The sequence below is a fragment of the Cupressus sempervirens genome, chromosome 3, assembly GCF_028749045.1.
Source record: "Cupressus sempervirens isolate cs-2001-9-10 chromosome 3, ASM2874904v1, whole genome shotgun sequence".
NCBI lineage: Eukaryota > Viridiplantae > Streptophyta > Pinopsida > Cupressales > Cupressaceae > Cupressus > Cupressus sempervirens.
In genome coordinates, this window is record NC_143120.1 from 731,555,032 (window position 1) to 731,580,305 (window position 25,274).

At 33.1% G+C, this 25,274-nt stretch overlaps 1 protein-coding gene across 1 annotated transcript; it reads right to left on the bottom strand.

The window, feature by feature from the left end:
• Nucleotides 1-12,796: 12,796 nt before the first annotated feature.
• LOC149568852 (E3 ubiquitin-protein ligase ATL23-like) lies at nt 12,797-13,605 on the bottom strand. The gene has a single exon (XM_089817632.1). The coding sequence runs from the start codon at nt 13,589-13,591 to the stop codon at nt 13,025-13,027; it is 567 nt and encodes a 188-aa protein (XP_089673758.1). The 5' UTR covers nt 13,592-13,605; the 3' UTR covers nt 12,797-13,024.
• Nucleotides 13,606-25,274: the final 11,669 nt, after the last annotated feature.

A 25,274-nucleotide genomic window follows, 5' to 3' on the forward strand; every position in this document is an offset into this window, starting at 1 on the left:
GAAGGGACACTCACTTGATAAAGGAAGAGGGCACTAAAAGGAAAACAACTATCCCCCCATGTCACTTTATAAAGTAGCATAAGTACAATAAGTCACAATGATGAAAAAGATGTCAAAAATGCAAGGAGTGACACTTTATCTCAATGCATTTGCATAAACATACTTAAAAATGATATCAACAATGATTAGAAAGGGCAAAAAGCTATGACAATAGATAGTACATCCCAAAGAACAAATCCCATGCCATGAAAATGATCCCCAGACCTGAAACACCTAGGATATCTTCCATAGTACAATAAAACAAAAACCATAATAGAAAGAGCTTGGAGTAGAATCTAGAAGACAAACTAGCATTTCTGGAAAGAGAACTAAACATGCTTTCCAAAAATATAAAATTTTCAAAAAATGGAGTTGGGATGCTCAAGATATGCCCTCTGGAGTGAAAAATAGAACACCCAGATTTGACTACCCAAATAGGCAACCAAACTGCATCAAAACCCAAAAATTCTTATGTCATTGTCTCCATCTTGGAACCAGCTTTCTGACACTTCTTTTGGATAGAAAAAATACCTCATTATACTCAAGATACAGCCAAAAAACCAACAGTGGGTCAAAAAAGGACCTACAGGGCATGTAGGAGGGATGATGCAGTTTTGAAAGGGATGATGTAGTGCTGATGTCAACATTTCATGGCATTAAAATTGATGGCTTGGGGGTTGTCGCAAAAAAAAGACTACCACATGGCATCCATGTGGCACTGGGGATCTAACTGTTGACATGGCACTTGACACGCGTCAATGGCACATGGTAGGTGCCAAGTGTGCTATGTGGGCGGTGGAGGGTTAGGAGGAGGTGTGGCGGCAGTGCCGGTGTGAGAGGTGGTAGAGGGTAGCAGCAGTGGTGGATTGGTGACAGCGTCTAGCAGTGGCGACAATGATGTTCGATAGTAACGACCGGGAAAAGGAACATTGGGGAGCTAGTAAAACAAAAAACACAATAGCCGAGAAAAAAAAGCATTGCTAGAAAATACAAAACAAGGCTCGAAAAACCTTTGTGTGTTGGAAAATCGCAATGTAGTGCCGAAAAAATATTGAGTGAGCTGGAAAAATACAAAGTGGCCATTTTTAATTTTTTTTGAAAAAATTGCATCAAGATGTGTGCAGAAGGTCGTACGGCCTTTTAGGAAAAAGTCTTTTTCCTTGTAGATCAACATTGTCCAAAATGAACAAAATTTATATGGAAACAAGAGTTTTGACACCTTTTGAATCCATCTGTGAGGTTTGTTTGGCCTCAAGTTGCTTTGAAAATTGGTGACCCCCCTATTTCCTCAGAAAATACTCAGAAAACTCCAAATTTGATCTATCAAACCCTTGTTCTCCCTTTTTCTCCAAATATCAAACAAGCTACAACAGATATGGCTATGATACCATGAAGGATTTGAGCAATACACAAAACAAATCCATGAAGCCCTCCAATATCTACATGTAGAAAACTTATCGCAGAGAAGAAAAAGACAAGAGGAGGCAAGGGTTTGCTCTGAAAATATGCAAATGTATTCTCAGAAAAAGAAAATATCTAAGATACTTATAAATGATATATCCTTATAGTACAAGATCGAAACTTGAAAAGGGTAACCTAAAAGGAAAATGTCATTTAATAATGACTAATTAATTATTAAATATGAATGCAAAAAGTGCATAAAGAAAAAACTTAAGAAGGGAGAAAAGGTAATTTAATTAATGAAATTAAATTAAAATTTTTCTCTAACAGATTACACTTTCTCTGGATTAGGAAAAAAAAAAGTGGCATCTTTTCGGTCCACAACTTTGTGCACTTATCGCATATCCAACTGACACAAAAAGGTGCATAAATAGAAAGCATCACCCTTCAAAAATAGGGAAGCATGGGGATCATTTAGACCCAAGTACCAAAATAAGGTGACCACCATTTCCTTTAGGCAAAAATGTCCATCAAAACTCTATCACTCGAGAAACCAAACCAAGCCATAGTTAGTTCCCATCCAAGACCTCCACAACCTCTAGTACCAAACAAGCACCAAACTTGGAAAACAATCTTTTTAGAAGGCACATTTCTGTCGAGAAAACAACACCTTACAATACCAGACCTATATAATCCCAAAAAGAGCACGCAACAAGGGGAGAGCTAAATAGGGGGCCTATAACACAAATCACACAACTAGGGTGAAAGCATAAGTTAGAAAACCTATCAAATAAAGAATGAAAACACCACCTTTATGAATGAAGCCAACGCATGATCAATCCAAATCCTTTGATCTGCTACAAATCTAAATCTTCAAGGTGGATGGTACTAAAGTCCTCAAAAAATTCCAATTTGTCATGTGATAGTCTCATCACCCCAACATTGGTGAGCTTATTAGCCAATGAGTTAGCATCTCTTAGGACATGAGAAATTCTAAATTCATTGACTTCTTGTAGGAGTGCATGAATTTTTCTAATATATATGTTCAAGTACCACGTATCCATTTCCCCTTTGAGGATCTCGTTGACCACAATCTGTGAATCCCCTTCAAGATGAAGCTTGTGGACCTCGAGTTTGATACCCATCAAGACTATTTTGACTACCGCCAAGCATTCTACCTGACAATTAGCTCTATCTATCACATGCTTTGCTTCAATCATAATAATGCTTCCTTTTGCATTCCTTGCCACAATCCTAATTCCAGATGGGCCTGGTTCCTCCTTGAGGTGTCATCAAAATTTATCTTAATCCACTTAGGATTTGAGGGCACCCAACAGACTTTCACAATTTTCTTCGAAGGCTGAAGAAGATAATCCCTCTTAGGCTCATTAACATGTATAATCTTATGATCCTATGAACTAATGAATTCAATCCATGAAATCTTTATTATCTTAAACATGTTAAAGAAGTTACAATTTTTTAAAACATTTAAGCTTAAATAAATTAACCTCTTTCAAAATATTCTTAATAAATTATTTATGATCCATTCTTCCTAAAGAAAGAATTAATCTATAATAAAAAGTACTTTTAATATCTAATTTTATACTTCTATTAAAATTTATATAAAATATAAACCTAAAAAACTAATAAACTTATATTTATTAAAATTTATATAAAATATAAACCCAAAAAACTAATAAACTTATATTTGTCATAATAATAATAAAAATTTTAACTTAAAAGAAATTTAATATGAATCTTTATTTTTATTTTTATATAACACTTCCACAATACATATAAAATTTACTCAATTCTACAAACATTTATAACACAAAAAGTTCTCAACAATATAAATTAAATCTTTTAAAGTCCAAGAGAATTAAAATGAACCTTTATTTTTAATTTATATATAATACTTCTATAATTTAATTTATTAGCACAAAAAGTTCTAAAGAATATAAATTAAATCTTTTAGTCCAAGAATATTTAAATGAATCTTCATTTCTAATTTTTATGTAAATTTAAATAAAAAATTACTAAACTCTACAAACAATTGTGATATAAAAATAATCTAGAAAATACTTTATTTATGATTTTTATATATCACTCCTAGACTTTCCTCAAAACATTTCTTAATCGAACAAAGCTTGAACTTGCCCTACAAAATTTTAGAATTTTTATTTGTAGGCATCATATTCATTAAATATTACATCCGAAAGGATCACTTAATTTCATCCTTCCACTTTTATATAGTATTCATCATAAACTAATCTATGTTTTATACATTTTTCCATTTGACCTACTTATTTTATATAAATTAATATAAAGAAATAGTTTTCAAACTATTCAAATTATAGTTTCATGACAAGGTGGACATACTAGGCACATATAAATAAATAAATTATATACCATTCTTTAAATTATACAATGTATGATTTTTTAAAGCTTTCCCAAACTAAATCCTCACATGTCTTGAAACTCATCGGTTTCATTGTTCTCATATTCCAGCAAGCAACTATTCCCAATAAAGAGTGGGATTAGTCTATACCTATTTTGTACTTGAAGCCTTTAGAAAATAGATTACAGTCCACAGACATGCTTGCTTGTTTCATTGGAGAAAAAGGGTGAAAGCTGGAAAATTGGTAATAAAATTGGTGGAGTTTAAGGTCCTCAAAAAAGTGGGCCACAGAAAGTGGTACTACTTTTTTTAGTAAAAAGATAACATAGTGTGAAGTGTGGTCCCCCTAAAATCCTTTTTTTTTTTGGAAACTCTTTAATCCCTTTGGTTAGAAGTTAGCTAACACCATGTAGCTTATCCCATATTTTTTGGGTAATTTTTTAATATTTATATATTTTTTACAAATTTTGTAAGTGAGCACATCCTAAAAAGTGAAATATATATGTGCTCCCCCTAAAAATCATTGAGAACTAATCAAAAATCAATTTTTTTTTTTGAAGTGTGCAAAATGGATTCTAGTTTCTAAAAAAGTAACTTGTTATAAAATCCAATGGACGAGCCCAAATCTAACCCCCAAATACTAGAAGTTGATTTTTAACAAAAAAACAAAGGGACATACATTCAAAAGAAATTATAGTTGAAATGCTTAAAATAGTCCAAATTCAAAATAAATTATATGGTTGTATAGCTAACACAGAGATCTACAATACCATATAACTTGATTTTATAGATATTCAACCACAAATAAACCTGATGGAGTATACACAATCCATTTTTTGATATGCTTGCTGGAAAAAATGTCTCATACCTGTTTGAAGCCACCAAGCCTTTGGGTTGGATCTTCAAGGAAAATCCAAGCCTTAGGCTTGGTGAAACACTACAAAGTGTGCTTGCACAATATTGTGTTATTGTGTGATCACACTTGCTTCCGATTGGGAAAAAAAATTGGCATCTTTTTGGTCCACAACTTTTTGCACTTACCACATACCCAGCTGACACAAAAAGGTGCATAAATAGAAAGCATCACCCTTCACAAAGAGGAAAATATGGGGATCATTTAGACCCAAGTACCAAAACAAGGGGACCACCATTTCCTTTAAGCAAAAATGTCCATCAAAACTCTATCACTCGAGCAACTAGACCAAGCCACAATTAGTTCCCATCCAAGATCTCCACAACCTCCAGTACCAAACAAGCACCAAACTTGGGGAACAATATTTTTAGAAGGCACACTTCTGTCGAGAAAACAACACTTCACAATACCATACCTATATAATCCTTAAAAGAGCATGCAACCAAGGGGAGAGCCAAATAGAGGGACCTATAAAAAAAAAATCACATAGCTAGGGTGAAAGAAGAAGTTAGAAAACTTATCAAATAATGAATCAAACCATCACCCCTTTCCAAATGATGCCAACATGTGATCAATCCAAATTCTTTGATCTACTACAAATCTAAATCTTTAGGTAGGATGGTACTAAAGTCCTCAAAAAGCTCCAAGTTGTCATGTGATAGTCTCGTCAGTGCAACGTTGGTGAGCTTATCAGCCAATGAGTTAACATCTCTTAGGACATGGGAAATTCTAAATTCATCCACTTCCTACAGCAGTGCATGTTTTTTCTAATATATATGTTTTGGTACCATGTATACATTTCCCCTTTGAGGATCCCATTGACCACAATCTGTGAATACCCTTCAAGATGAAGCTTGTAGACCCCAAGTTTGATACCCATCAGGACTACTTCGACTACTGCCAAGCATTCTACCTGATAATTAGCTCCATCTGCCACACACTTTGCTTCGATTACAATGATGCTTCCTTTTGCATTCCTTGCAAAAATCTTGATTCTAGATGGGCCTAGATCCCCTTTGAGGCGTCATCAAAATTTATCTTAATCCACCTATGATTTCGGGGGACCCAACCAACTTTCACAATTTCCTTCGAAGGCTGAAGAGGATAATCCCTCTTAGGCCCATTAACATGCATAATCTTATGATCTTATGAACTAGTAAACTCAATCCATGAGATCTTTATTATCTTAAACGTGTTAAAAAAAATACAGTTTTAAAAACTATTTAAACTTAAATAAATTAACCTCTTTCAAAATATTCTTAATAAATTATTTATGATCCATTCTTCCTAAAGAAAGAATTAATCTATAATAGAATGTACTTTTAATATCTAATTTTATACTCTATTACAATTTATATAAAATATAAAGGAAAAAAATTAATAAACTTATATTTGTCATATTAAAAAAAACTTGTTAACTTAAAAGAAATTTAATATAAATCTTTATTTTTATTTTTATATAAGACTTCCACAACACATATAAAATTTACTAAATTCTACAAACATTTACAATACAAAAAGTTCTAATGAATATAAATTAAATCTTTTAAAGTCCAAGAGAATTAAAATGAACCTTTATTTCTAATTTATATATAACACTTCTACAATTTAATTTATTAGCGCAAAAAGTTCAAAAGAATATAAATTAAATCTTTTAGTCCAAGAAAATTAAAATGAATCTTTATTTCTATTTTTTAATGTAAATCTAATAAAAAATTACTAAACTCTACAAACAATTGTGATATAAAACAAGTGCCACATAGTGGCTAGTATTTGATGATAAGAAAAGCTTAGTTCAATTTTAATATTTAATAAATTTCATAAATATAGTAACTAAATTTAATTATATTATAATTTTGAATATAATTAGATATAGTAAAAACATTTTTAATAAAAGTTAAATATAAAAATTAATATTTTATAACAAGTGATTTCTTGTGAAGGAATGTGTTATAAAATTAAAATTTATATGTATCCTAAAAGGTCACACCAATGCATAGTGGTTGCTTGAAATTCGTGTACCATATTCGAGAAAAAAAATTAGATAATATTATAAAGCAATTATTTGACAAGTATACTATACAAACATAAATTTAGAAATTAGAAAAGAAAAATATTTAGTTATAACTAGTTGAAATAAGAAAATTTAATCACTCTTTAATGAAAAGTGATTGCAATAGTATTTAGCATTCAAAAAATACTAAAAAATCTAGAAAATACTTTATTTCTGATTTTTATATATCACTTCGAGACTTTCCTTTATAGGCATCATATTTGTTAAATATTACATTTGGAAGGATCACTTAATTTCATCCTTCCACTTTTATATAGTATTCATCATAAACTAATCTTAATTTCATCCTTCCACTTTTATATAGTATTCATCATAAACTAATCTATGTTTTATACACTTTTCCATAATATAAAGAATTAGTTTTCAAACTATTCAAATTATAGTTTCATGACAAGGTAGACATACTAGGCACAGATAAATAAATATATTATATATCGTTCTTAAAATTATACGATGTGCTATTTTTTAGAGCTTTCCCAAACTAAACCCTCACACATCTTGAAACTCATCACTTTCATTGTTCTCATACTCTAGCAAGCAACTAATCCCAATAAAGAGTGGGATTAGTCTATACTTATTTTGTGCTTGAAGCCTTTAGAAAATAGATTACAATCCACAGGCAGACATGCTTGTTTCATTGGAAAAATAAGGGTGAAAGCTGAAAACTGGTAATAAAAATGGTGGAGTTTAAGGGCCTCAAAAAAGGGGGCCATAGAAAGTGGTACAACTTTTTTAGTAAAAACATAACATAGTGTGAAGTGTAGTCGCACTAAAATCCCTTTTTTTTTGGAAACTCTTTAATCCCTTTGGTTAGAAGCTAGCTAACACCATGTAGTTTATCTTATATTTTTTGGGTAATTTTTTAATGTTTATATATTTTTTACAAATTTTGTAAGTGAGCACATCCTAAAAACGTGAAATATGTGTGTGCCCCCCCTAAAAATCATTGAGAACTAATAAAAAATCAAAACTTATTTTTTTTTAAGTATGCATAATGGATTCTAGTTTCTAAAAAAGTAACTTGTTACAAAATTCAATGAACGAGCCAAAATCTAACCCCCAAATACTAGAAGTTGACTTTAACAAAAAAAAATGGACATACATTCTAAGGAAATTATAGTTGAAATTCTTAAAATAGTCTAAATTCAAAATAAATTATATGGTTGTATAGCTAATACAGAGATCTACAATGTCATCTAACTTGATTTTATAGATATTCAACCACAAATAAACTTGATGGAGTATACACGAGAAACGTTATCCATTTTTTGATATGCTTCTTGGAAAAAAATGTCTCATACCTGTTTGAAGCCACCAAGCCTTTGGGTTGGATCTCCAAGGAAAATCCAAGCCTTAGCCTTGGTGAATCACTAAAAACTGTGCTTGTACAATATTGTGATATTGCGTGATCACACTTGCTTCCGATTGGATAAAAAAAAGTGGCATCTTTTTGGTCCACAACTTTGTGCACTTACCACATACCCAGCTGACACAAAAAGGTGCATAAATAGAAAGCATCACCTTTCACAAAGAGGGAAATATGGGGATCATTTAGACCCAAGTACCAAAACAAGTGGACCACCATTTCCTTTAGGTAAAAATGTCCACCAAAACTCTATCGCTTGAGCAACCAGACCTAGCCACAGTTAGTTCCCATCCAAGACCTCCACAACCTCCAGTACCAAACAAGCACCAAACTTGGGGAACAATATTTTTTGAAGGTGCACTTTTGTCGAGAAAACAACACATCACAATACCATACCTGTATAATCCCAAAAAGAGCACACAACTAAGTGGAGAGCCAAACAGGGGGGCCCGTAACAAAAATCGCTCAACTAGGGTGAAAGCAGAAGTTAGAAAACCTCTCAAATAATGAATCAAATCATCACCTTTCCAAATTAATCCAACACATGATCAATCCAAATCCTTTGATCTACTACAAATCTAAATCTTCAGGTTGGATGGTACTAAAGTCCTCAAAAAGTTCCAAGTTGTCATGCAATAGTCTTGTCACCCCAACGTTGGTGAGCTTATCAACCAATGAGTTAGCATCTCTTAGGACATGGAAAATTCTAAATTCATCCACTTCTCGTAGCAATGCATGATTTTTTCTAATATATATGTCTAGGTACCACGTATACATTTCCCCTTTAAGGATCCCGTTGACCACAATCTATGAATCCCCTTCAAGATGAAGCTTGTGGACCCCAAGTTTGATATCCATTAGGACTACTTTGACTGGCACCAAGCATTCTACTTGATAATTAGCTCCATTTGCTTCAATTACAATGATGCTTCCTTTTTCATTCCTTGCAAAAATCTTGATTCCAGATGGGCCTGGTTTCCCTTTGAGGTGTCATCAAAATTTATCTTAATCCACCTAGGATTTGGGGGGATCCAACCGACTTTCACAATTTCCTTCGAAGGCTGAAGAGGATAATCCCTCGTAGGCCCATTAACATGAATAATCTTATGATCTTATGAATTAGTAAATTTAATCCATGAAATCTTTATTATCTTAAACATGTTTAAAAAATTACAAATTTTTAAAACATTTAAACTTAAACAAATTAACCTCTTTCAGAATATTCTTAATAAATTATTTATGATCCATTCTTCCTAAAGAAAGAATTAATCTATAATAGAAAGTACTTTTAATATCTAATTTTATACTTCTATTACAATCTATACAAAATATAAACCAAAAAAACTAATAAACTTATATTTGTCATAATAATAAAAACTTGTTAACTTAAAAGAAATTTAATATAAATCTTTATTTTTATTTTTATATAACACTTCCACAATACATATAAAATTTACTAAATTCTACAAACATTTATAACAGAAAAAGTTCTAATGAAGACAAATTAAATATTTTAAAGTCCAAGAGAATTAAAATGAAACTTTATTTCTAATTTATATATAACACTTCTACAATTTAATTTATTAGCACAAAAAGTTCTAAAGAATATAAATTAAATCTTTTAGTCCAAGAAAATTAAAATGAATCTTTATTTTTACAAACAATTGTGATATAAAACAAGTACCACATAGTGGCTAGTATTTGCCCATAAGAAAAGTTTAGTTCAATTTTAATATTTAATAAATTTGATAAATATAATAACTAAATTTAATTATATTATAATTTTAAATATAAATAAATATAGTAGAAACATTTTTAATTAAAGGTAAATATAAAGAATTAATAATGTGTTATAAAGTTAGAATTTATATGTATCCTAAAAACTCACATTAATGCATAGTAGTTGCTTGAAATTCATGAACCATATTTGAGAAAAAGAATTTAGATAATATTATAAAGCAATTATTTGACAATATACTCTACAAAAATGTCCATCAAAACTCTATTTCTTGAGCAACCAGACCTAGCCACATCAAGTTCCCATCCAAGACCTCCACAACCTCCAGTACCAAACAAGCACCAAACTTGGGGAACAATATTTTTAGGAGGCACACTTTTATCGAGAAAATAACACCTCACAATACCATACCTATATAATCCCAAAAGGAGCACACAACCAAGTGGAGAGCCAAACAGGGGGGCCAACAACAAAAATTACACAACTAGGGTGAAAGCAGAAGTTAGAAAACCTCTCAAATAATGAATCAAACCTTCACCTTTCCAAATGAAGCCAACATGTGATCAATCCAAATCCTTTGATCTGCTACAAATCTAAATGTTCAGGGTGGATGGTACTAAAGTTCTCAAAAAACTTTCCAAGCTGTCATGTGATAGTCTCGTCACCCCAATGTTGGTGAGCTTATCAACCAATGAGTTAGCATCTCTGAGGACATGGGAAATTCCAAATTCATCCACTTCCCATAGCAATGCATGATTTTTTCTAATATATACGTTTAGGTACCATGTATACATTTCCCCTTTGAGGATCCCGTTGACCACAATCTATGGATCCTCTTCAAAATGAAGCTTGTGGACCTCAAGTTTGATACCAATCAGGACTACTTTGACTGCTGCCAAGCATTCTACCTGATAATTAGCTCCATCTACCACAAGTTTTGCTTCGACTACAATGATGCTTCCTTTTGCATTCCTTGCAAAAATCTTGATTCCAGATGGGCCTAGTTTCCCTTTGAGGCATCATCAAAATTTATCTTAATCCACCTAGGATTTGGGGGGACCCAACCGACTTTCACAATTTCCTTTGAAGGTTGAAGAGGATAATCCCTCGTAGGCCCATTAGCATGAATAATCTTATGATTTTATGAACTAGTAAATTCAATCCATGAAGTCTTTATTATCTTAAACAAGTTTTAAAAAATTACAAATTTTTAAAACATTTAAACTTAAATAAATTAACCTCTTTCAAAATATTCTTAATAAATTATTTATGATCCATTCTTCCTAAAGAAAGAATTAATCTATAATAGAAAGTAATTTTAATATCTAATTTTATACTTCTATTACAATCTCTATAAAATATAAACCAAAAAAACTAATAAACTTATATTTGTCATAATAAAAAAAAACTTGTTAACTTAAAAGAAATTTAATATAAATCTTTATTTTTATTTTTATATAACACTTCCACAATACATATAAAATTTACTAAATTCTACAAACATTTATAACACAAAAAGTTCTAATGAATATAAATTAAATCTTTTAAAGTCCAAGAGAATTAAAATGAACCTTTATTTCTAATTTATATATAACACTTCTACAATTTAATTTATTAGCACAAAAAGTTTTAAAGAATATAAATTAAATCTTTTAGTCCAAGAAAATTAAAATGGATCTTTATTTCTACAAACAATTGTGATATAAAACAAGGGCCACATAGTGGCTAGTATTTGCCCATAAGAAAAGTTTAGTTCAATTTTAATATTTAATAAATTTGATAAACTAAATTTAATTATATTATAATTTTAAATATAATTAGATATAGTAGAAACATTTTTAATTAAAGGTAAATATAAAGAATTAATAATGTGTTATAAAGTGAAAATTTATATGTATCCTAAAAAGTCACATTAATGCATAGTAGTTGCTTGAAATTTGTGAACCATATTTGAGAAAAAGAATTTAGATAATATTATAAAGTAATTATTTGACAATATACTCTACAAACATAAATTTAGAAATTGGAAAAGAAAAATCTTGACTTATAATTAGTTGAAATAAGAAAATTTAACCACTCATTAATGAAAAGTGATTGCAATAGTATTTAATGTTGGACAAATACTAAAAAATCTAGAAAATACTTTATTTCTAATTTTTATATATCACTTGGAGACTTTCCTCTCAACATTTCTTAATTGAACAAAGTTTTAATTGAACAAAGTTTGAACTTGCCGTGAACAAAGCTTGAACTTGCCCTACAAAATTTTATAATTTTTATTTGCAGACATCATATTCTTTAAATATTACATTAATTTTATCCTTCCACTTTTATATAATATTCATCATAAACTAATCTATTTTTTATAGACTTTTCCACTTGGCCTATTCTTATTCTTAATTTCATCCTTCCACTTCCACTTTTATTTAGTATTCTATCATAAACTAATCTATGTTTTATACACTTTTCCACTTGACCTATTCTTATTTTATATAAATTAATATAAAGAATTAGTTTTCAAATACTCAAATTATAGTTTTATGACAAGGTGGACATACTACCTAGCCACGGATAAATAAATTATATGCCGTCGTTAAAAATTATAGTGTGCTATTTTTCAAAACTTTCCCAAACTAAATCCTCGCACGTCTTGAAACTCATCACTTACATTGTTCTCATACACCAGCAAGCAACTATTCCCAATAAAGAGTGGGATTAGTCTATACCTCTTTTGTACTTGAAGCCTTCAGAAAACAGATTGAGATTAGTCTATACCTCTACAGGCAGGCATGCCTGTTTCATTGGAAAAAAGGGTTAAGGCAGGAAAACTGGTAACAAACATCACAACTTCATACAAAAACAAAAGCAACAGAACATTTGACCTTGCTTTGTACATTATCATATTCTGATTATTACACTGGTCATTTGAATTCCTCTTCTAAGGATATTATAAACCAGAATGAATCAATGAATCAATCCAGATGACATACAATGCCAGTGCCTGTACAAAAAAGCCAATAGATTGCATCATATTTACACAATTCAACAAGTATCACAATCTGATTCCAATGCACATTCACAATCTGAAACCCCATTCATCCCTGGGACAAAACATCAACAGTGAGAGCATCAGGAACATGCTGATCATGAGGCCCCAAACTCCCCTGCTGTTGCTGTTGCTGTTGTGGGTCATATCTGCTTCTGCAAACAGGGCAGAGAGGTTGCTTGGAGAGCCATGCAACAGCACAGTCAAGATGAAAACAGTGGCTGCAAGAGGGCATCAGCAAACATTTTTCTCCATCCTTCAACTGCTCCAAACACACACAGCAATCCATGCCTTCATTAATGGCGGTGAAGATGAATGTGGGGAGCTTCTGAATGTCTGAAACAGAGAGACCATTCTTTGTACGGGCAGCACCATTATGAGCAACACCATTATTATGAGGAGGCCTGAATCTGAGGGCATGGAGAGAAGCATACCAGGCAAACCACATGTAGAGAAGAACCAAGACAGCAGAGCCTCCACAAAGCATCAGGAATGCCAAAAGGGCTCCCCACATTGTTTTCTCAATACTGTGAATGGGAATTACCATTGGTAGGAGGAAGATGTGATCAAAGCAATGCAACGGAAGATGTGGAGGCTGAATTGGGTGAAGAGACATTATATTTGGTTTTAAGTGTGGCGGTGAGCATTGGCAATGAATTAAATGGTGTTAATGTGATGTGATGGATCGATGTGGCGAGGAGAGGCAGGTGGCAGGGAAAGGTGCCAGCTATGCAACTTAAAACAGTGTAGGAGATAAGGGTGGGTTTGATGGGCATGCCGCTTACCCTTTGAGAGGGGAAACTTGTTGGTTTTGGTCATTTCAAGACCATTTTCATGTTTTATCAATTTGGGTAATGAGGTTTTAGGTCCATGTCATTCGTTATATCGGTTTGCATGTTGCTGTTATCAATTATATTATTTTGGAGTTTTTTAGGTGAGGTATCTAGATTTCAAGGTCCATTTCATGTTTTATGAATTTTGGTATGAGTTTTAGTTTCACACCATCATCATCTTATATTTTGTTGTTATCAATTGCATCATTTCTTCGCATTTTGTTGAGGTATCTAAGAAGCAAACAAAAGGGTATATAGATAATTATGTATTAAGTCGAAGTTCATTGGTTTGTTATGTAACATTATATGATTTGTTGCTTTTTGGATCTTGAGAAATAAATGTAATTCTATATTAAATCGTGTCTTATTGGTGTATTGATGTTGTATCACAAGATTTGTTGAGCTCTACATAAGGAAAACATTTCTAGGTCACTTTCATGATTTAATAGTTCCCGCGGTAGGCATGAATACTTATGGAATCATTAAAGTTTCATATTTTTTATTTTGACTAGTCAATCAACCAATCAAAATAGAATATTTATGATTGTTGAAGGAAAATATTAATGTTGCTTATTATTCTTTATTTAAAAAAAGTTTTAACAATGATTTTTTTGATTTATCATTGGATAAAGCAATGAGAAAAATCATTTATCTCAAACGAAAAATGCTAAATTTTTTTATTAACAATATAACAACTTGGAAAAAATTTAAAGCTTCTCGCACAAAAATGAAGTTAGTTTGCAAACTACAATTATATACTAGAAAATTCTAGACCAATTGAAGTCACTCCAACTTAAACCAATTGAAAACACTCTAGGTTTCAAGTCCTCTGTAATAGAACAACAACTTCAATTTGTGAGGGGCTGGAAGAATGATTAAAACATACAAATGTAGTAGAAGCTCAGTCACACAAGAAATATTAATTTCTTGTAATTCTAGAACTATTCAAGAAATGAGTGCTTGAAATTTCTTGCAATGTCAAAGAATCTGCCTTTAGGGTTGTAAGAATTTGCCTTAGAGCAAAATTCACCCAAGATCAAGGAGCACAAGCACAAGCACACAATAGACCAAAGAGTATGATCAATATGAAAATGCTTATTATTATCAGAAGCATATGCATACACACTAGGAGAGCCTGTATATCAAGGCCTCTAAGATGCATCTAGAATGTATTAGGAGATAAGCATGACAACTAAGCACATATCCTCCACAATAAGAGGATAAGCACGATGAGGTGTCTAGAATATTGTAGACACCATGTGCTCAAATAATGTACTAACTCCTAAGTGTAGACAACATGTGCATAATTAGAGTGAAAACTCATGTGTTGTCATCATGACAACTCACAAGAGTATGCATACTCCTAGGTCAATAATAAATAAATAATAAAATATACATTAACTTAAGTAAACTTAAGTAAGTGTAAATAGTAATTACTTATTTACACCAACACCCCCCTTAAGTGCAACTTAGGGGAATGCCCTTAAGCTCCAATGTAAATAATGCATTAACCTAAGTAAACTTAAGTAAAATGTAAATAGTAAATACTTTTTTACACCAATGCACCCCCTTAAGTGCAACTTAGGGGAATGCCCTTAAGCTTACGAAAAACTAGGATGCATTGTCAGATGGGTCCTGACTACTAGGCTATGTTAGGTACCCATGTACATAATGAAATGCAATCTCTCATAAAGCGAAGAAAGAGGGAAAACCTCATGGGAAAAACCCTCCCCCAAAAAGAGAGATGAAACGATGTATGGATGGATGGATTAATCAAGACCCCTCCATTACAACATACATCCAATATATACATAAGAGAACGATGAGAAGAGGAAGAGAGACAGGATAGGCTCCCCCCCCACAAAGAAGAATGCCTGCCAGTGACTACTTCGATGAAGAAGCTAATCCAGGACTGCATAATGGTGTTCCTCCCCTTAGGAAGAAATAAGACTAAGGGTACAAATGAGATGCTTCCATTATGCGTGGAAAGAATCCCATGGATAAGTGATGTCTCTAAAACTTGCTCAACTAGCTAAAGAACCTATCTGAAAGAATTGTCTATCTCTGCAACTAATGAAGAACCCCTCTGCAACTGTTGATCATAAGTATCCATAATCACTTCAACCTGTGATGATTGATCATGTAGAGAATGAACAAGAGAGTTAGATGGAGCCCTTGTGACAACTAAAGAAGAAGCTACTGCATCAAGAAGAAGAGGTAGATCATCAATACTGTCCCCCAAATTTGTCATTGATGTTGGACCTGGAAGACTTGATGTACCCTGTTGTGCTGGAGCTATCACTATGGCGATGTATGCATGTGGAGTGAACTAATGTAGTGACCTCTCGCTGCAATTGTCGATAGAACCCCACGTGTCTGAATCTGTTGAAGTATTATCGATGGTGTCACTATCAGTTTCCACGCTGTATGATGTGCTGAGAGGATTAGAGGACAAGCTTGGTGAACTTTCCTCAAAGTGTACATCCTTCTCCACAAAGATTTGACAGGTCTCTGGATCCAATAGTCTGTATGCCTTCACATTGTCTTCATAACCAATGAAAGTACAAGGTTGAGGTGACTGTGCCTTGCATCCCCTGGAAGATCTGTTTGCCCATGCAGGACAACTGAAGACTCTGAAGTGTGTCACAATAGGTTTCCTGCTGTACCATGCCTCAAAAGGTGTCTTTCCATCTAAGGCAAGATGAAGAGACCGATTAAGAATGTGAGTGGCACTACTAATTGCTTCGACTTCAAGTGATGGATCTAGAGACTTGGCCTTTATCATGCAACTTGTCATATATTTGAGAGTCCTAATCCTTAGTGCTGCAACATCTGTCTTGTGTGGATTGAATGCTGGTGGATTCTGAAGATCAATTCCCTCAAGTCTGCAAAAGTCTTTAAGTCTTCTATTCACATACATGCTTCCATTGTCCATTCTTAGAACTTTGATGGCTTTCCTAGATTTCTGCTCAACATGAGTCTTGAAGGCTAGAAACTTGTCCAACACTTCATTCTTACTATGAAGAAAGTAGACCCAAGTGTATCTTGAAAATTCATCAATGAAGGTCAGTATGAAGTGACCCTGGCTGAATGTAAAAGGACCTGCTAATAACACGTGAACCATTTGTAGAACACTTGGTGCTCTTGAAGACTTCCCTTTCTGTAACTTCCCCTCTGGATGCATATCCACTAAATTTGCTGAACATTCACTGTGGGAAAAGTTGATTTGAGGTAGACCTTTGACCATTCTATTTGTACAAATTTTTTGAAGGTAGCAGAAGTCAAGATGACCAAACCGCTCATGCCATAATTGCATGTTTGAATTTGATTGTGATAACAAGGCCTTTGAAGGAGACTTGGGCACAAAATGAAAGAAAGAGTACAACCTTTTTTTATGATTCATGTTCCCCACTGCAACCAAGGAGTCATCTTTTAGACTATGCACCTGTACTGAGTCTAGAAGGAACTCAACTCTATGTCCATCTCCAAGGTGAGTGATTTGGTAGATTGATAGGAGATTTGAACTTAGGTTTGGAACATAGAGAACATCTTGAAACTCTTCATTTTCCATTTCCATGTTTCCTTTCCCTTGAACTTCCATTTTTGTATCATCTCCCACAAAGATGTGTGGTACTTTTGATTGCTTCATTGAAGAAAAATCCTCCTTTGAAGAACCCATATGATATGAGGCACCTAAGTCAAGTATCCATTCCTTTGAAGAATTTGAATTTGCCACAAGTGCTTGCCCTTTGCCCTTTGAATCAGAAGAAGATCCTTTCTCCTTGTAAGCATTAGGAAATGGAACATTATGTTTCTTCATGATGTTGGTCAACTCATCAATCTTCTTAAGATAACACTCATGTTCTTTATGACCCATTTTCTCGCAATAGGGACACTTTTTCTTCTCCTCATTATTGTCCCCCTTCTTGTTGAAATTCAAGGACTTCCCTTGTCGATTGGATTGTGGTGTTGTTTTTTCTGCATCCTCTGATTTGTTGTTCTTCCATTTCTTCTTACCCTTCCCTTTATTTGAAGATTGTCCAACTGAATTTTGAGAACCCTCATTGTTGGTCACCAATACTTTAGACTTAGGTGATTTGAAAATCCCCATTGGTTTCAACTTCTTTTCTTCTGTATCCAATAGATCAGCATATTAAAAAAAAGTGACTTTCTTATAGGCAAACCCTAAGGTAGTCTTTGAGGTGTTAAAAGGAGAAACAAATGTGGAATACTCTGATGGCAGCTTTTTATGTATAAGATAGATCAATCTGTCATCTTTGATAGAACTCCCACAATCAGTAAGCTTTGTCCTTAGTTCATTCACCTTGATGATGAAATCTTGTATAGAGTCAAATGACTTAGGATCTAAGGAGACAAACTCATCTTCAATTTTGAAAACATCCTCTTTAGACACTTTACTATATAGGTTTTCGAGGGTATCCCAAGCTTCCTTGGATGTAGAAGACTTCTTAATTTGATACATGATCTTGTCATCAACCCCCAAACATATATCGCCTAGGGCTTTCCTATCCATTGCTACCCAAGCTGAAATATCACTTGCTGATACACTATCACCTGCTAGTTTAGGAAGAGTACCATCTACATATTGAGAAACTCCATTATGCATTAAGTGATACCACATTTTGATGGAGCATGAAACATAGTTATATGGAGTTAATGTACGAAACTTAAAATTTCCCATGATTCAAAAAATGAAAGAAAAGTGCAAAAAAGAGAGAACACAACACCAAGAACACCCCCCCTTTTCACTAAATCAAGAATCCCCCCCCCCTTACAATGGCCACTTGCCAATTTTGGCCTTCGTGGACTTATGATTTTTTTTGCTACAACCTCTTAATGAATTACAAATCTAAAACTTTACAATGTGCTACAATTCTGAAGCAATACAAAGCAAAGAAAGGCCTTATTGTTGAAAGTGACACTATTGTCCACATAACCCTATAATCTGACTATAGATCTGGAAAGTAGACAAAAAATAGGACCTATTTTTGACTCCAGATGTGCCCGTACGGAGTGTTTGAAGTTGTAAAAGTAGGATTATGCAGGTACAATCACCAAAAAATGCAAATTCTGACAAATCCATGCACCAAAACTAGAAAAGAGCTGCACCACTAAAAATTCTAGGAGATTCTACCCAATTTCAAAAAAATTGCACCCGGTTTGGAGTCTGGATGACTGAGATATGGCCTCCTAAAGTCAGACTGTAAAATAAAAAATCAATCTGAGAGGGGTTGCATCAGCAAAGGATGAGGTTAAATTTGAAGGTCATACGATTGTCATAGCAGTTCTAGTTTGGCCAGGAATGATGGTCAGATGACCATCAAATTTAGGCTATTGAAATAATGATGTTAGCGTACCCCTTTGCTTATGATGACGTCAGTATGTACGGATCCGTATGATCATACTGTATGGACAGGGAGGCAAAAAAATGATGTGGCTGTGTAGTTAGATGTGATGTGGCAAGGACGCTGAAGTGGTAGGATGTCCTATGTGTCTTGCTGATAGCGCAAATCGTACAACTGAGGTGGTTGTTGATGTGTATTCACAGATCTGCGTACATGTGTCTACCAGGTGGGAGGGTCTGCAGGTTCTATCCGCGTGTCTGGGCACTTGTGCAGGGGGACACGTGGTGCTTGCATAGGGGGATGCGTGGTGCTATCTCTGCACTGCCAGAGATTGAAATGTAGCTACCAGAGATTAGAAAACTAACGTTGGAATAATGTTTTGAAACCACCAGAAGACTGTAGAATTTGTGGGTTGGAGGAGTTAAATTTGTCACCAGATTTTGCTTTGATTAGTCCCACATTTGTGAGTAAAGTGCATAAGGCACTTTTAAAAATGAAACTTCAGCTCAACTAAAATAAAAAAAGAGCACGTCGGTGGATTGGTGTGGGCCGCTCGCCGAACTCTGGTGTTGTATGGCTAAAAAATATACAAGCCGAGCCTTGTTTGATGTATATGCCCATGGATTTATTGAATGAAACAAAATATGTAGAGGTGCCCACCAAATAAATGATATGATTCCTTGCCAAAATAAAACAAAAATTGCTCCTCCGAAATTGCAGAGCCAGGGTGTCACTGCCCAATTTTGCTAAAAAAAAATTCTTTGCCTGAATGTCCAACTGGGCTAAAAATTCAAAAAGATAATTCTGAAAAATTGCAAAGAATGAAAATAAAATTTAGATCTAAAAATAAATAATCAGATCAATTGAAATGACCATACCCAATTGCAAATCGAGGCCTCCAAGTTCCAATTTGCAAAAAAAAATTGCCTCACGATCAACTTTAGCTCAGCATAGGAAAATTTATAGGCGATCTTCACCGAATTGACATTTCAGAGGCAACGGTGAGGTCAGATTTGGCTCTAGACGCTCCCAATTTTTGCAGTACTCTAATTTGGATTCGAGGTGATGAAGCATGAACGGTCTCGAACGGTTATGTGTAGAGAATATCCTTGAGCTTTGATACCATGTAAGAATTTGGTTTAGGCCAAAATTCACCCAAGACCAAGGAATTCAAACACAAGCACAATAGTGGACCAAAGAGAAAGTATGATCAGAATGACGATATATTCATTCAATGATCTGATGAACGGATCTAGACTAATTGTAGTATTGAATGCTTAAATAAAACCAAATTTTAGCGGAAGTCTTATTACATGCATACATAAATGAAATTATGCATCAAAACTTAAGAATTTAAGGTAAAATAAATAGAATTGAGAGAGAAGAAGATTGAGAGTGCAAACAAAGTTTGATTTCGGAGTTCGCCACAAATGTGACTACGTCTCCAGGTCGGCTCCAATAGAGTACGACCGATCCGCTTATTCTCCAAAATCAATTACAAATGCACCAAGACTTATTCCCTTAAACACATCAGCATAACATGCCCTCGACGTGCAGAATAGTCTTCAAAAATCTCTTAAACATTCTCTTGTTCTCCCCACCTGAATGTCTTTCCAAAGCCTACTACCCCCATTTTATACATCAAATTTAGCCAAAAATGGGCTAAAACAATTAACAAACATAATCCCCTATTTTGATTACATATTTTCGAATTTTCCCCTTTTACCATTATTTTGTTATGATCTCATACCAAAATTAAGGGTTTGTTTTCAACAAATACCCTTGTTTAGATAAGATTGGGCAAATCTGTTATGCATAGATAACAACTCTTCCCCTAATATTGCATGTACCATAAATAGCCCATTGGTTGGCCTTAATTTAAGGAGGCCAATGGTTAGGAGTTCAACTCCCATTATCTCATTCTTTTAATTCGAATTAAATAACCATTTAAATTTGAATTTGAGTGTTTTCCCTCTCTTTATGATTTTGTGATGTCATGATGACATCATCAAAATCCATACTTTTACTTGAATTTGAAACCATCATAGCTTTTACATCCAATCTCCGTTCTTGATGAAATGAACGCCATTGGAAAGCTTTTGACGAGCTCTTTCATTTGAAATCCATGGTCAAATACTTTTGAGATGATTACTTTTTCACCCTTTTATGGCCTTTAGTCTCGATTTGACCAAACTTTGACCAAACATAACTTGCACGAACATAATCCTTTTCACTCCATTCAAGTTGCGTTGGAATCAGGACGCTGAGATCTTTCTGATGGTGCAAAAAATTGGAGATTTGAAGACACTTCAATTTTCACTGAAAATATCCATCGGATCATTCAATATGCCATATCAAGAGTACACTAGGAGTACTTGTATATAAAGGCCTTTGGAGAGCTTCTAGAATGCATAGAAGTCAACATCATGATAAGTCATACAGCCAAGCACATGTCCACCAAATATGGGTTATCCTACATTAAGCACAGAAGTAAGTGTAATGATGTGAGGATAAGCCTACAATGGTGTATCATGCAAATCAGTGGTGTAGACAACATGTGCTAAATTAGGAGTGCAAATAATCGTGTTGTCAACATGACAACTTAGTGAATGATGCAAACTCCAGTGTTGTAGACACCATGTGCTGAATTAGAGTTGCATACTTCTATGTTGTTAACATGAAAACTCATGAGTACACAAACTCCTAAGTGTCTCACCTAAATAAATAATAAAATAATGCAATATAATAAAATAATGCATTAACCTAAGTAAACTTAACCAAAGTGTAAATAGTAAATACTTATTTACACGAACAAGGGTTTGCTGCAATCTTTGAGGCCCTAAATGTCTTCCATGCATTGGTAGGGTTTTAGAGAACATACTAATTTTCTTGTCAATACACTTAGCTATTGTAATACATTCAATTGAGGTATTAGTGCATCTTAAGCCATCTTACAATTATTACTTATAATTTCTAATTTCATAGCTAGTGGCTTAATAGTTTTCCCTAGGCTTCTTTGAGGGTATTTCACACAACTTTTGGCCTAAATATTATTCTTACATCACAAAATATTGTATATAATTTTTAAAAAAAATTAGTTATCTTCAGGGAAGGCGTGATACTTCTAATTGGTTATGTTTACAAATTTCCGATTGAATTATCTTTTCTCATTACTTAAAAATTCCCAAACATTATAAAATAATTTTATTGATTATTGAGCATTGATTTTACATATTTATAAAACTATTTTATTGGGTATTAAGCATTGATTTTATAGATTCAGAAGTCGATTTTACATTTTCCATAGATGCATTGATAGTTAATCATTGCAAAGTACATTTCTTCAAAGCAAATTAAAAATCTCAATCACACGTCTCCGGGTAGTAGACAAAATGATGACATCAAGTAAGCATAGACAAAAGGCATAAAATTATCTTAAATAAAGTGCCACCATCCAGTTAATGAAGAATTTATTTTAAGTTGAAAATAATTCTATTTAATGTCTAGAAATGACAAGGTTAAAGGAAAGTATTTAGCCTAATAGCCTTTTAGTATATTATAGTTTAAATGGTATGTTTTCATTACTTAGTTATTACAATTTTTTATTTAAAATAAATAATTTATAAATAATTTATGAAATAAATATAAAATAAAACTATTTAATATTTTTAATTACAAAATATTATTTCAAAAATCTAACAGAATTATTGATTAAAAAGGTATCGAGACTCTCTCTCTCTTATTTCTAAAAGGAAGATTTTTGTAAATCTTAGTCATGTATACTTTTCATTTATTTCAATTCTTCCTTCAATGCTTCACAAGTGGGATCAATATTTATTTAACTACACTCTCATATCTCCAAATTATCTATTGTCCACCTTCCTTTCAATTCTTCATTTTTCCAACACGCAACGCTTCTACAACTACACATATGGCAGGAACTTTGGCGCTTGCACCCCTTGTTAATTTTAGTTTTGGGTTTTAGGTCAATGCCATCAAATTTCAATTACATGATCTTAATTTTTTCTTGAGGTGTCTATCAAACAAAATGGTAGGTGGGTAATTGTGCATTAAGTCAAAGTTTATTGGTTTGTTGATGTAACATCATGTGTTTTGAATTTTTTTTTAAAGAAATGTGTTTCATCTAGGGGAGAGGATTGAGAGTTAAGCATGTTCCAATAATTGCAATAGTGCTTGTTGATTTAATACCCACTATTTTTTATACTATTGCACCAATGGTTTTGGCCTTAAAGTTAATAGTATTAAATCAAATTTCTTCCTTAGATCTAATCTATGAGCTCTTACATCAACATACCAACTAAACATGACAATGCACAAGTATTAGTCTCACTTTTTAGGGGGGTACCTATTTGGACACTTTTTCAGAAAGCATGCTAATTTGGCATCATATTTTATGATGCAATTTGAAACCTTTGTCATAAGTAGAGGACTTGTCAATCAACTATTGGGTCATTTCCCCTATAACGAGTTGTGTGTCAAGCCATTTTTTTTTTTTTGTATGTTGTTATATCATCAGCAGATTTGTTATTTTCTAGACCTAAGGAATACATTTCTTGGACACTTTCATGTTTTATCAAATTTTTATAGCAGTTTGCAGGACAAGGTTTCAATTTCTAGGTCATCACTAAAACATATCAAAAGCATGTGATTTCACTTTCATGAACATTGCAGTCATCATCCTTGAATAATCATCCACAAATCATATGAAGTATCTATTACCATTGTAACTATCAACTCCAATTGGACCACATAAATTAGTATGCAGTAATTCTAGAATATCATTTGAAGTGTGTGTCTTGTTAGAAAAATTAGAATTAGTCATCTTACCAAGATGACATTCTTTACACAACATTTTTAGGTTTTTACAGATTCAGTAAGCCTCTTACTCTTTTCTTTCTACTAATTTTCACCATATTTTCAAAGTTTACATGACACAATCTTTTATGTCATAACCACACATCATCAACTCTAGAAAATAAACATGTCCCAACTGTAGGATCAAGGTAGAATAAGTTACATTTTGTTTGCATTCATGTTCCAATCAGATTACCTTCTTCATCAAAGATCTTGACCTTCCTTTTCTGAAATTTCACCTTGTGACCTAAGTTATTCAACTTAGCAACACTCAAAAGATTATATTTAAGTCCTTGAACCCAATATGCATCATCACATTTGACCTTATCATTCAACATTAGTGATCATTTACCTTTCATTGAGTATGGAACATTACTACCAAACTTGACAATTCCACCATCATCAATTTCTTCAAAATTTTCAAACTTACTTAGATCAGCAATCATATAATGTGAACAACCACTATCAATAATCCATGTATCATTCTTAGTAACATGCGAAATAAGGGTGGTTTCATCTCATACCTTTCACCATTTGGCTCTTATTTGATTACAACATAGACCATTTCAACTACTTCCTTGTCATCATCAAAACATGGCTCGGTAAGCTCTTCTTCAACAATATTGCATGAATTCTTGTCTTTGTCTTTGTAATCCCTATTCTTCCTTTACTTGAAATATCTCTTGTCATTTCTATCATTTTTATTGGACTTGCTTTTGTAAGGACATTTAGCAACAAAGTGACCAACCTCATTACATAGTGACCTTGTTAGAGGATTTCACTAAATGATCATTTAAACCTTATCACTCCTTATCCTTGACTAAAATGAGTGGCTTGATTTAAAGAACTTACAAACACCACAAATTTATGTTATCATATAGGATTTCAAAAACTTGTTAGTTCCACTCGGTACTTCTAAGCTTTTTTGCTACAATGGTTAAACAGTAACAATGTAAAGTGATATGTTAAGAATAGCAACTACATTTGCTTGTTCAGATAATTGTTCTTGCTCATTATCTATCTTTTACTTCTCAATTAATTCTATCTTCCACAAATTCTTCTTTTCTTCTCTTTTCCCTTCTTGGTTCACTTGGCTAAACACATCTTCTTCTTTGCATTTTGATATCCTCTTGACAATATGATTAACAACTACTTTGAACCAACATCATCAGCCTAATGAAATTAACATTATCAAAGCAATATTTTGAACCAGCAACCTAAAACT